This window comes from Malurus melanocephalus, unplaced genomic scaffold (assembly GCF_030028575.1).
Source record: "Malurus melanocephalus ecotype Western Australia unplaced genomic scaffold, MMel_1.1 scaffold_78, whole genome shotgun sequence".
Lineage (NCBI taxonomy): Eukaryota > Metazoa > Chordata > Aves > Passeriformes > Maluridae > Malurus > Malurus melanocephalus.
Window position 1 is genome coordinate 2,320,340 of NW_026623310.1, and position 11,837 is coordinate 2,332,176.

Sequence of the window (11,837 nt, forward strand, 5' to 3'; positions counted from 1 at the left end):
TTTTTTTTTTTTTCCTTTCAAATCCATTTTAGTTGGTTTTATTCCTCTGACATGCCTTGTTTTCCATGCTTTACTAAAAATCAGGATGGAAAATGAGCCTCAGAATTTCAAGTCTTCACCCTCCCCCACATCAAATTATAATTAGGTTTAGCCAATCACTGCTTTTTCTCATAAAGCATATTCATGAGAATATATGTATATACGTATTCATGAGAATAAATGTAATTACAAGTTTTCAAAGGGCCAACACATGAAATTACATCTTGTCAATGCAATATCAGATCACCACTTAGAACATGCTGAAAAAACCAAACCTCTCTAACCTGCTACAAATAGTGCTGAACTTCCTGCATTATTTCCAAATTGACTATGACAAAAAAAAAAGGTATTTCTTAAAAAAGGAAAAAAGGCACCACCAAGAGACAAGGATGAGAGATCAATAGAGTAGCACTACTTAAGCACATGTTCACTTAGGAACATTTTTCATAAGACTTTTGTGCTTGTATTGAGCACAGAGGTGACAGTCAAATTCTTGACTTAATGACAAGAATGGTATTTGTTATTCTTTACATAAAGAACAATTAAATTGAAGTACACACTGTTACATTCCTATTTGGGAATAATATTTCATTGGTTTTTTTAAGAAGTAAAACAATCCCAGTACTGTGTAAACTGTTTTTTTGGACTGAATATAACTAACAATAACTCTGAAATCAAAACACGAATTTTGCTCTGTTTAAGAACACAATTAAGAGAGGGTAGCAAAATAAGATAATTTTTAAAGGTAAAGTGCACAATCTCCTCTGAACCATCAGCCTGACTCAAAAAAATATGTCTGAGCCATTTCCATTCCCATTCTTTCTTAATAGTTTTCAGTGTTGTGGTCTTTACGTCCAGAACACTAGTTCTAGCTCTCACCAACTTTGTATTTCTGCAGACTGTCATGGCTTGGAATGCTGGCCAAAAGCCAGGCACCCACAACACCTGCTCATTCGCTCTCCCCCACCACCACATTGGATAGAGAAGAGGGAAGAAAAAAAAATTAACAAAAGGGTTCATGAGTTGAGATAAGGAGCAGGGAGGAAACGCTTTATGGACAAAACAGGCTCTACTTAAATTATGAAGTGAATTTATTACTAACAAAGTCAGAGGAGGAGAATGAGAAATAAAATACAACCCTCAAAGACACCGATCTTCTCCCCACTCTCTCCCGCTTCCCACCGACAGTACAAAGCAGCGGGGGGTGAATAGGGTGTGGGGTTGGTCAGTTCAGGGTGTGGGGATGGTCAGTTCATCACCGGATCGATCTGCGGCTGCTGAGGGAGAGGAGTCCTTCCCTTGCGTTGCCGTGGGGTCCCTCCCACGGGAGACAGTTCTTGGTGAACCTCTCCAGCGCGGTTCCACTCTCACGAGCAGCAGTCCACACACATCTGCTGCATCGTGAGTCCCCCCATGGGCAGACAGTCATCCCAAAACTGCTGCACCGTGGGGTCCCTTGTCCACTGGGTTGCAGGCCCAAGGCCAGGCTGTTCCATCTCAGGAGCAAGGCCTCTCTCTCCATGGCTCTCCTGCTGGACACAGCCCCTTCTCAGCATTCGCCCGCTCCGGCGTGGGATTCTCCCTCTTCCACAGGCTGCGGGTGGATCTCTGCACCCTCTGTGGCCACCATGGGCTGCAGGGGGACAGCCTGCTCCACCATGGTCACCATGGGCTGCAGGGGGACAGCCTGCTCCACCATGGTCACCATGGGCTCCAGGGGGACAGCCTGCTCCACCATGGCCACCATGGGCTGCAGGGGGACAGCCTGCTCCACCATGGCCACCATGGGCTGCAGGGGGACAGCCTGCTTCACCATGGTCACCATGGGTTGCAGGGGGACAGCCTGCTCCACCATGGTTGTCACCATGGCCTGCAAAGGAATCTCAGCTCYGTCACCAGAAGCAGCTCCTCCCCCTCATCCAGTGACCTTGGTATCTGCATTCCCTCACATATTTCTCAGCCTCCTCCACTGGCAAAACTACTGTGTCCCTTTGTTTTGATTTCTTCTTAAATATGTTTTCACAGAGGCGTAACCAYCATCTCCAWTTGGCCCAGGTTTGGTCAGTGGCATGTCCATCATCCTCAGAGCCAACAGCAATTGGCTCTGCTGSACATGGTGGAAGCCTCCAGAATCTTCTCACAGGAGCCATCTTTTTGGCCCCCCCACTTCCAAAACTGGGCCAAGCAAAACCAACACACAGACTTATTTTCAGTGAAGCCCCTGAGCACATACGTAACTGCTCAGTTAATTTTATAGGAATTAATATAGTAACTATTACTTTCTAGTCTCTCTGCTCAATTGTTACGTTCACAACAGTAATTTGTGGCTAACCTCAAAAACAATCGCACCACACATTACTATTAAGTGGCTTGGTAGAATTACTACAAAGCCAGGCTTCTGGCATTCTGCACACAGTATTTGGAACTGAACAGTTATTTCTCTGGTGTGGGAACTACTCAACTCTGGGGCACCTGCTCCCAATGCAAGGTGTAGTAGTTCAGTATTGCAAGCAAGTTTTTAGTTTCACAGCAAAAAAAAAAAAAAAAAAAAAAAAAAGAGGACTGGAATCAGGTATAACAAAGCCAGAGGAAGCTATTACTAAAATCTCACTTCAAGGAACAAGATCCTTTTTCTGTCAGACTACTAGCAACAGCAATTAAACATACCCACATAATTTAAAGCACAGCAGATGTTCGTTGTTTGAAAACAAAGTAATCTCCTCATTACTACACATGAAAAAATATAATGTAACCCGAAAGCAGTATTAGTGTGCTCAAGAAAATGTACACAAATCTACTGACTATAACTAAAATAGAAGTGGATTTTTAACAACTACCAGAAATTGTCTAWATTAACCTCAGTTTTTATTATAAAAGTTTGTTATGAAATACATTAGAATTAACATTCTATTCAAGACTGTACAKTACTGAGAAGCAATAACTTAACCTTATGTTTTGAAGAGACAGTTGGATGGCTTGGACTACTTTATTTCACACTGCATGGTTCTATTAAGTTACAATAAGGCTCAGTTTTAAGGAAAAAAACCCATCCTAGCTCCTGTGTTAAGCAGATTCCTTAATTTAAATGGTGTAGAGGAAAACTGTTCTAATGTGCAGTAATTCTAACTAGACTTCACAGAGGAAATAAATCCAGAACAAGTGAACTAGTTGACCAAAGAAATGCACCAACTCTGACAGATTCACAAATATGAAAATGCAATTGTATTAATTACTCTTTGAATTTGTTATCTAAGTGACTCATCCTATATTTRGCACTTTTGCCAAATCAAGTCCAAAGTTCACAAAGTTACAAGAAAAAAATGCTGCAAAGCATAAACTCAAAAATGCAGAAGTTTTAAGTTAAATCTGAGAAAAACACCTGATTTTCTACCCCAGCTATTTATGCATGTGTCTTAAATACACAAATTTCACCAATATAGGAAGTCCCAAAGTGATCATCAGGATTATCTACAGGAAACTCCAGGTGGGCAGCTATACCTTCAAACCACAAATCTGAGAGACTACAATAACCAACAAGAGTTCATGTAAGAAGCTTTAGAAACTGAAAACCGTCCTGAACTACAACATATCACATAGATGATAATACAATGCCAAACCTACTTAGTATAAAAAACCTAGTGCCAGCACAGAGACACTGAGATGGCCATTCCTTCTGATGAATGGCAGAAAAGGAGAAAAATCTAAATACCTAGTTACCATAAATGAAGGAAATGCATCTGGAAGTTTACAGTCTCAGTTCACATTTAGAACACTGAATAAAATCCTAACATTTTTCACCTACAAAACCATGGTCAGCTAAAGTAAATCACATAAATGTTAAGCCTGAGGGAAGAACGTAATAGAACAGGTCCAGTTTTCATCTCTGCATTTCAACCAGACAGCATTTTAGGACAACCATCAGAGGACAGAGAAGCCATGTCCTTCCATTTCACCATCTACTCCTTTGTTGGCAAAAAATACCACATTARGTTGAAGACATCAGCAATTAAAGACCTGTGTTTTTTCAAAGACAAGATTTCAGCTCTTCAACAACCCCCTAAGATCTGGAGCAGACGCTTCTTTATGAGCCTGATGTAAACCAAAGGAATGCATCAGAACRGTCATTTAACGAGTTGAAAGAACAAATACTAAAATGTCTCAAATGGAACAAACTAGCCTTCACAATTTTTCCTAAGTTTAGACAGGGAAAAATTAACTTTGCTAGCAAACAGTACTATGAATCTTCCATAACTACCAAACTTATTGTAAAGTCACARGTACTTTTTGGCTTCTGCTCATGGATACTTTATGGTAAACTTAAAAAATAAACTTCCAAACTTTTCCTTACATGTGCACTGAGGTCAGACCYTTGGAAGGACAAATTACTTCCTAAACTTTTTTCCTCTTTATACTAGGGGGATGTTCAGTCTTTTAAAGGAAATTGCAGAAAGCCTTTTAAGTAAACTATTGTGCAAGTAAGGACTATATTGAGGAAGTACTAATGTACAGTCTGTACCCTCCTTTAACAGAATTAAAGGCCAATTAGACATACCCCACTTGCGATTGGTCTTGGTATATTTCCATTCTGCTTCAGAACAAAGAATCAAAGCAGCCTTCCTGTTTTTGAGACTATAAAATACATGACCACTTCTCTGTCCTACTACTTCATATACTCTCATCCAAAATTATGTATTTTCTAAGACTTCTGCTCACTTACTTAAACTGTGACTTTATGAAATCCTTCACTTTATRTGAACCAGCATTGCATTTTACGCAGTTATTCTACATTCAACTTTTAAAATATGTACAGATTAGACTCCAACTTCATATCCAGATATAATCCACTTCCTACTGAAATTCGTATCATAAACCTACTGATTTTGAAAGCTCACTGACAGCTATCCAAAACCATAACTTCTACTAGAAACTCACTACTGGAAATAATTATTTCTAACCTCCAGTGAACTGTATATAATTTTCCGAAGAAAGCTCATAAAGCAAGGAGATTCATTCTTCTACACAGAGAAAACCTGAAGCTGTAAAACCACACATCCTAGCCATAAAAACAATAAAGACTACTTGAATCTGTCATTAGCTATTATCCCCTTCTCAGAAATAAAAATACTGAAAAAAAGAAAAATACAAATCTTTTTTTTCCACAGGAGACTGGAGAAGTAAGGGAAAAAGTGGTCTGCATTAGGCTCATTAAACAGCACTCCTGTGTTTTACAGTTAGCTTTAAATATGGCAGAGTAGGTTAGAATCCAACTTTGCATTCCMTCATATAATCTCTGAAAAAGAGAAAGATTTCCACTGGATATGAAGCATTAGTAACAAGAAGTCTGTCAAACTGATGAGAAATTGAGTCAGTCCACATCTGTTATGACACAATATAACTTACATTATCAACAGACATTAAGTAAAGCACATCCTTATTTAGCATGCTATATCACTGTAACTGATTCTTTACCCTAAAAAGCCAATTTTTATTGAAACAAACACTAACACACATTTTTACCTTTTTGGATCATTTAGCAATAAGCTAAGAGTCAGCTATAMACACATCTAGTGTTGAAAAAACTCCAGAGTCATAAACCAAAAATAAAAGTGGCATGTACATCTAGAAGAAAATTCCATCAAATAAATAAGGTGGTATACGTACTTTTCTGCCTGGAGTTTTGTGGTTTTCACAATCAAGTCCTGGGTTTGTTCCTTTGCTGCCTAGAATACAATTAGAATTGTTAWGCATGTGAAAAAACAAATGTATGTATTAATACATTATTAAACAAAATGTATTAAACAAGCTTTAAAATAGTAATGCTTTTGAAGCTGAGTATAAGCAATTTAAGAGTGTACTCCTTGAAACAAAAGGTCTTTTTGAAACAAGTTAACTTTCCCTATGTCCAGGCAGTTAAGAAAAATAAGTTTTTATCCTTATCCATATATATTTTTATGTTTATATACATTTATATCACACAGTTTATTTTTACCTTATATTTAATACAGAAACATTACAAATATTAGAAACAGTTCTGATCAAAGTTCTGTGAAAAGCTAAAAGATATCTGGAATTTTTGGCTTCACACTGGATTCCACCAATGTTCTCTTAAACAGAAAAATGAGATAATTTAACAAAAAAATCCTGAAATCAAAATGCATTTGCTATAGACTAATATTGCAAGTGAAGAGGTAGAAACAGCAATAAAGATATTCTGTGCGTACAATTTCAATACAATATTGGGGCCAAATCACAGAGTTTGCCAAATTGAAGATGCCAGTCTTGAGATCCCTGAAAGGTCTAACAAACTATGTACACAGACWGATTGATTTCAGCCCTTCTATCTGCCACTACATTTGTTACAATAGAAAAGCAGTCAAGGTACAGGAATGCTTTGAAAAGTGAAAGGACTGTAACCATTCATGCCTAACTTAATTGCTAATTTTATTAAATAAAAAAGAAGAAATTTGCTTCCTTTCCAGTACTTTCTGGACAGAAGTACTAATTGCCATGAACAATGCTAACAGTATGACAGCAGAAAGGAAGGAAAATCCTTTATTCTGAATCTAGCTAGGTATATCGGGAAGCCAGATTTTATTTACACACATTCAAATACATGCCAGATATGGTCATTATTTTATGTAYGAAATGTATGAGCTTACATCTAACCAAACAAGGTAACTGTCAGAAATGAGCCAGACATGCCAGAAAAATCAGAAAGTTGGTATTTGATGTTTCTCGTATATCCAAAACAGAAATATTTTTCTCTTCCTCCCCACCTCAGTATATTAGCTAAAGCTTTCATTATCCTTCAAACCTACTTTACTCCAATTCAGACTTGCTCCTTCTCTCCCTTGCTGCCATTGCATTTATCAAGTCACTGTCCTGAAATCAGATCTGACAGTATATGGTTATTTGGATCGGATGGTATTATAAACTTACAAAATAACAAAGCTAGAAAGCATGTTGGCTTATCCAAATATATTCCCTTTCACATCCTGTATTTATTCTGCTTTCTTAATATACCGCTCTCTTTGCACACTTCTCTGCATTATAGGCCCCAAATCCTCCTCTTTGTATCTTCTATTTGCTCTACTTAGTTCATTTTTGTCTTCTTATTCAGCTCGAGCCCATGCCTGCAAGTCTTCATGTCCTATTACAGATAAAGTACCAGAGTATTTCACGACTGAGTGCTAGTTCATGAGCTTATTAACTTTACATCCATAAAAAGAAAATACAGATTGAATGAAGACAAGTTACAAGCTCTACAGGGCTCTAGAGGAAACCTCCTGTGGGGCACAGAACAAAACTACCTACTGACTTTAATAGAAAAAGAAATCTCTGCATGGTGGCTCTACTCTGGGAAAAGAAAAAAATCACAGACGATAGTGACACTACATGATCTAAAGACAGAAAAGAGCAAAAATCTGCATGGGCATTTGACTCATTTCCACATCTAAGAGCTTAGTCTAACAGATCCTGAACTGCACTAGGGAATATATCCACACTAACAGTGTTCAAAGAGCTCYGAGACCTCTGAGGTGCATTACCCAGTTCCTTCCAAAACTGAAAATTAAGTACTGCAGCTGGCTGCACTGTACTCTCACATTTTTTGGTACAAGTTCRTCAATCCACAAGCATTTGTGCAATGACTGTGAAACCTATTTATCCAAGCTAGAGAATATCTAACATCTACACACACACTTATGGAGAGGAAAATAACTGTTTTCACAGGATCTTTAAGTGAATGATTCTTATTCATATACTATAACTTATATGTTACATTCAGAACAGGTTTGGTTTGGCAAAACATCTACGCTTCAGCATCCATAATCCATTTATACTCATCACTGCATTGAATATTGAACYTGTACCCTAAAACCAGGCCAGCTTTAGTAACACATCATAAAACACGAATTTCCTATGCTCCCCACCTAGAATACTATGGATTCAGGATTAAGGTGAAACAGGAATGGTTTTGTTGCATACCAGCATTCTGAGATAATGTTATGAAACAAAACCAATAAAACGAAGATGCACACCAGATTTATCTGCCTCTTTGAACTGCAAGATACTTTCTTATTAATATACTTGAGGTATTTATATGAACACATAACTCAACAAACTCAGTCAATTCAAAAGACATTTTAAATGTCATTTTAAATACAAATCAACACCTTCAATCTGACACACATCCAATTTAACAGAATATTTTCTCTCCACTCATATACACATAGGTATCACTTTGCTACTCTCAAAATAAGTATATTGCTGCATTTTGAACTACAATTTGGAAGAAATTAAAATTACTTCCTTGATAAATATTCTAGACAAGCAAAAAGAAGCACATTAATATCCTAAAGTAACACAATATGCATACTATTAAAAACATCTTGGTGTCATTAATCCTCAAAAAYAACTGTTTGTCCTTTTAAAGTAGCCACACATCAAAAGGAAAAATAYACAAAGCACCTCCATTTATATATTACCTTCAAACGACTGGACATGTCTTCACAGCAGCTGCTCATTGCTTGCACATCTTCATTTATACTCTCAAGTTCCTAAATAAGTTCAAATAACAGTAACTGTGTTTTAATCAAAAGTGCTGTACCAAGGCCCAACTTCCCACGGCAATTAGATGCCCCAGTTACAAGGAACATTGCTGCCCTAGGCTCCCTCTTAGTGCAGAGTAATGCACCTCTTCAGATCAACATTCACTCAGGACTTTTATCTGTTTGAAATATCAACATTTTCAGCAAATTTTACTGTAAAAGTATATTTGGCCTGGAAAGTCAAAATCTCTCTTAAACCTCTTTTTCTTTTTTTTTAAACTTTAAATTATATAGCAGTACTCTTGCAAGATAGCTAGTCATGATGCAAAAGCGTTACCTCTTTGACTTGTTTGAATATGTGCACAAATTCTTCGTTTATGGCCAAGCTTCGACGTTCAATGTCTCCACGCAGGTTTCTTCGGGTGCGCAAACTGTTTTCCACAAAAAAGGTCGAGAGAGCCTTGAGTGCCTCCAGCATTTCCTAGAAAATAAAAAAAAAGACCTTAAGTTTGCACGCAGTTACAAAGAAGCAGGTTAAATACTCTGTACCCACTCCAATTTCATGGTCTTATTAAAAATAAACCAAACCTAATAAATGTTTTTAGAGGAAAAGCTACCTTAACACACTCCACATCAGCTGGGAAACAACTAAAATAATTGCTGGGCCTTTCTTCCTCTCTTATAACAGAAAACTTTGTCTAAGAATTTACACTAGCTTTAATCAGTAAGACTACTTTCTTTAAATGAATGACCTATCCATAACCAGAAAACATTTAAATTACAAAAAGCTTGATAAGTGCCCTCCGAGGCAAKTGATACAAACCTCCCTACGATCTGAAGGGATAAAATAGGAGCGTGGCATGTTGCTGRAGAAGCGAAAACTAGTTTTATTTGTAATTAAGGCAGCAAAGGGACGCCCGCAGCTCCGCAGCGGAACTGAGGGTACGGCAGGACTCGCCTCCCCGCCGCGAAGCCTGTCGGGGCCCGCGGCCCCTGACGGCTCATCCGGCCCCCGCCCCGTCCCTCAGCCGCAGCCCGACCCACCTTGTCATTGTCCAGGCGCGTCTCCAGGATCTTGTTGAGCTTGCGGGACAGCGGGTTGGTGCCGGGGGCAGCCGGGAGCCCCGGGGCGGGTGCGGCGGGCGGCGGCGGCGCGGCGGTGTCGGCCATGGCTGCGGCCCTCCCCGGCCCAGCGCTCGGCACGGACCGGCTCCGGCGGAAACGCGCTCCGGGGCTTTGGTTCCGGCCTAGCACAGCCCGGCTGGAAGGCCAGGCCTCGCCGGGTGCAGGTGGCACTCAGGGGCTTTCTGTTTATGTCTTTGTTTTTATTAATAAAATTTAAAGACATAAAATTAAAAATATTAATAAATAAAAATAATTTGCTTACTAAATAAAGGATTTTGGGTGGATGATAGAAAGAGGGCTCACTTCCTGAGGCCAGATTGCTGTATTTATTTCACAAAATAAATGCTTTAATTATGAGCACATCTAGAAAGGGAAAATAAATAATCTCTTGTATAAGCCAGCAGCAGCGCCTGTAATGTGTGTCAAAATGGGGCTGTCTTGTTTCTCCTGTGCATTTTCTGACACAGAGGTGAACTCTCAAGGTCTCCTCACAGCTCCAGAGCACAGAATTACAGAATCAATTTGAAAAGGCCTCTTAGGTCGTCGAGTTCAAGCTAATACCTAACAGCCCCATGTCAACCAAACCACGGCACCAAATTCTGCATCCAGTCTTTCCTTACGCACCTCCACRGATGTTGACTCCACCACCTCYCTGGGCTGCCCATTCCAATGCCCAGTCCCCTCCCTGTGAAGAAATTCTTCCTAATGTCTGAAAGGAATGAGAGGGAGATGTCTTTACAACAAACTGTGGGGCCTGCTGGTAGATAAGGCCAGATACRGTAGGTGAAAGAAGTAATGGGAGGACCCATAAATTCTATAGGAATTCCRCTGATTGACAGACTGTTKCTCACCCAAGACCATGCTAAATCCCTGGACTTGGAGAAGAACAGAGACACAAAGAGAAAAAGGGGGGTGGGGAGGAATGCACATTAAAAGGGGATCTGTATTAGATGATTTGGGAGGTCTCTACCTCTCAAGTACCTCAGCCAATGGGGAAAGAGGGAAATGTAGCTGAAAAATTAGGATACAAAGGAGACTGCATCCTCTAAACATTTGGGAGACCCCATGGAAATGTCCCATGGCCTCTCTCTTTATTCAAATAAAGCTATAGAACTCCTCTTCTCTTTTCTGGACATAAACCTCTGGTATTTGTGTACTAATTTTCCTGACATGTCCAACCTAAACCTCCCCTGGTGCAACTTAAGAATGTGACCTCTCATCCTGGCACTGACTGCCTGGCAGGAGGAACCAACCCAAACCTGGCTGTACCCTCCTTCCACGTATTTGTAGAGAGTGATAATGCAGCTGAGCTGCCTCATGCCACAGACGAGCGGAGATGTGGCTTTGCCTGCTGGTTCCATGGTGGAATCCATGTTCCCCTCCATGGAGCAGTGGTTTCTTCCTCCATGGGCAGCCTTGATAGGGTCCTGTGGCAGTGTTGCTGTGGTGTTGTGGATCAGRCGCCAGCAGGAGCCTGGCTGAGCACTTGCTCTCCTGCTGCAGCCCGAGATTCTTTTCCCGCCTGCAGCACTGGGGTGTGACAGAGATTTCTGGTGAACTTTTCCAAAGCACAGAAAGCAGGAACACAGGTAAAGGTAAGATGCCATGGAAAGAAGACTAACAGCATACAGCTGTTATATAAGAAGACATGGGTGCCACTGTGGTATTAGCTGTGAAAACAATATCACCCTACATAAGTGATTGAAAGTCTGTTTCCATTTATCTGATGGTGCATGGCCAAAATACAAAGATTCAAGGAGTAGCTCAACTCTTAGGAGTTTGGGGATTTCACAGTGCTTTTCTGAAGGACCTTCCTGAAATAAGCTGCAAGCAAGTCAAATAGTCATTGCCTTTATGCCCAAGGTGGAGCACTGAGCTTTTTGAATGTTTTTATTCATTAATTATTTTTTTGTTTAGTTTGAGTCATTTACCTCAAAAGAAAACCTGCATGACCAGAGTCCCACTCTTGAAATCTTAGTGTGATGGAGAGAGTGATAGTGTATTTTTCTATTKAATTTTTGTTTGTTTGCTTGCTTCCTCACATGGATCCTCTACATAAAAGCACAGCTTTTCTGAAAAGCCTATGTAGTGCCTTGTTTCTACTCTTGGCTAGTCAGCAAGAAG

General features: G+C 39.7%; 1 protein-coding gene across 2 annotated transcripts in view; it reads right to left on the reverse strand.

Annotated features, from left to right (window-relative positions):
• Nucleotides 1–9,795, reverse strand: part of COG6 (component of oligomeric golgi complex 6) — a 60,108-nt gene extending 50,313 nt beyond the window's left edge. Inside the window, exons 1-4 of one of the 2 annotated variants that reach the window (XM_057367435.1) lie at nt 9,633–9,795; nt 8,926–9,069; nt 8,526–8,597; nt 5,701–5,759 (exon numbers count right to left, since the gene is read on the reverse strand). In XM_057367435.1, coding sequence (XP_057223418.1) covers nt 5,701–5,759; nt 8,526–8,597; nt 8,926–9,069; nt 9,633–9,758 — 401 coding nt within the window. In that variant the 5' untranslated portion in view covers nt 9,759–9,795. Of the gene's footprint in view, nt 1–5,700; nt 5,760–8,525; nt 8,598–8,925; nt 9,070–9,411; nt 9,543–9,632 lie in introns of those variants that run through there. The other variant, XM_057367436.1, reaches the window with a different exon arrangement.
• Nucleotides 9,796–11,837: the final 2,042 nt, after the last annotated feature.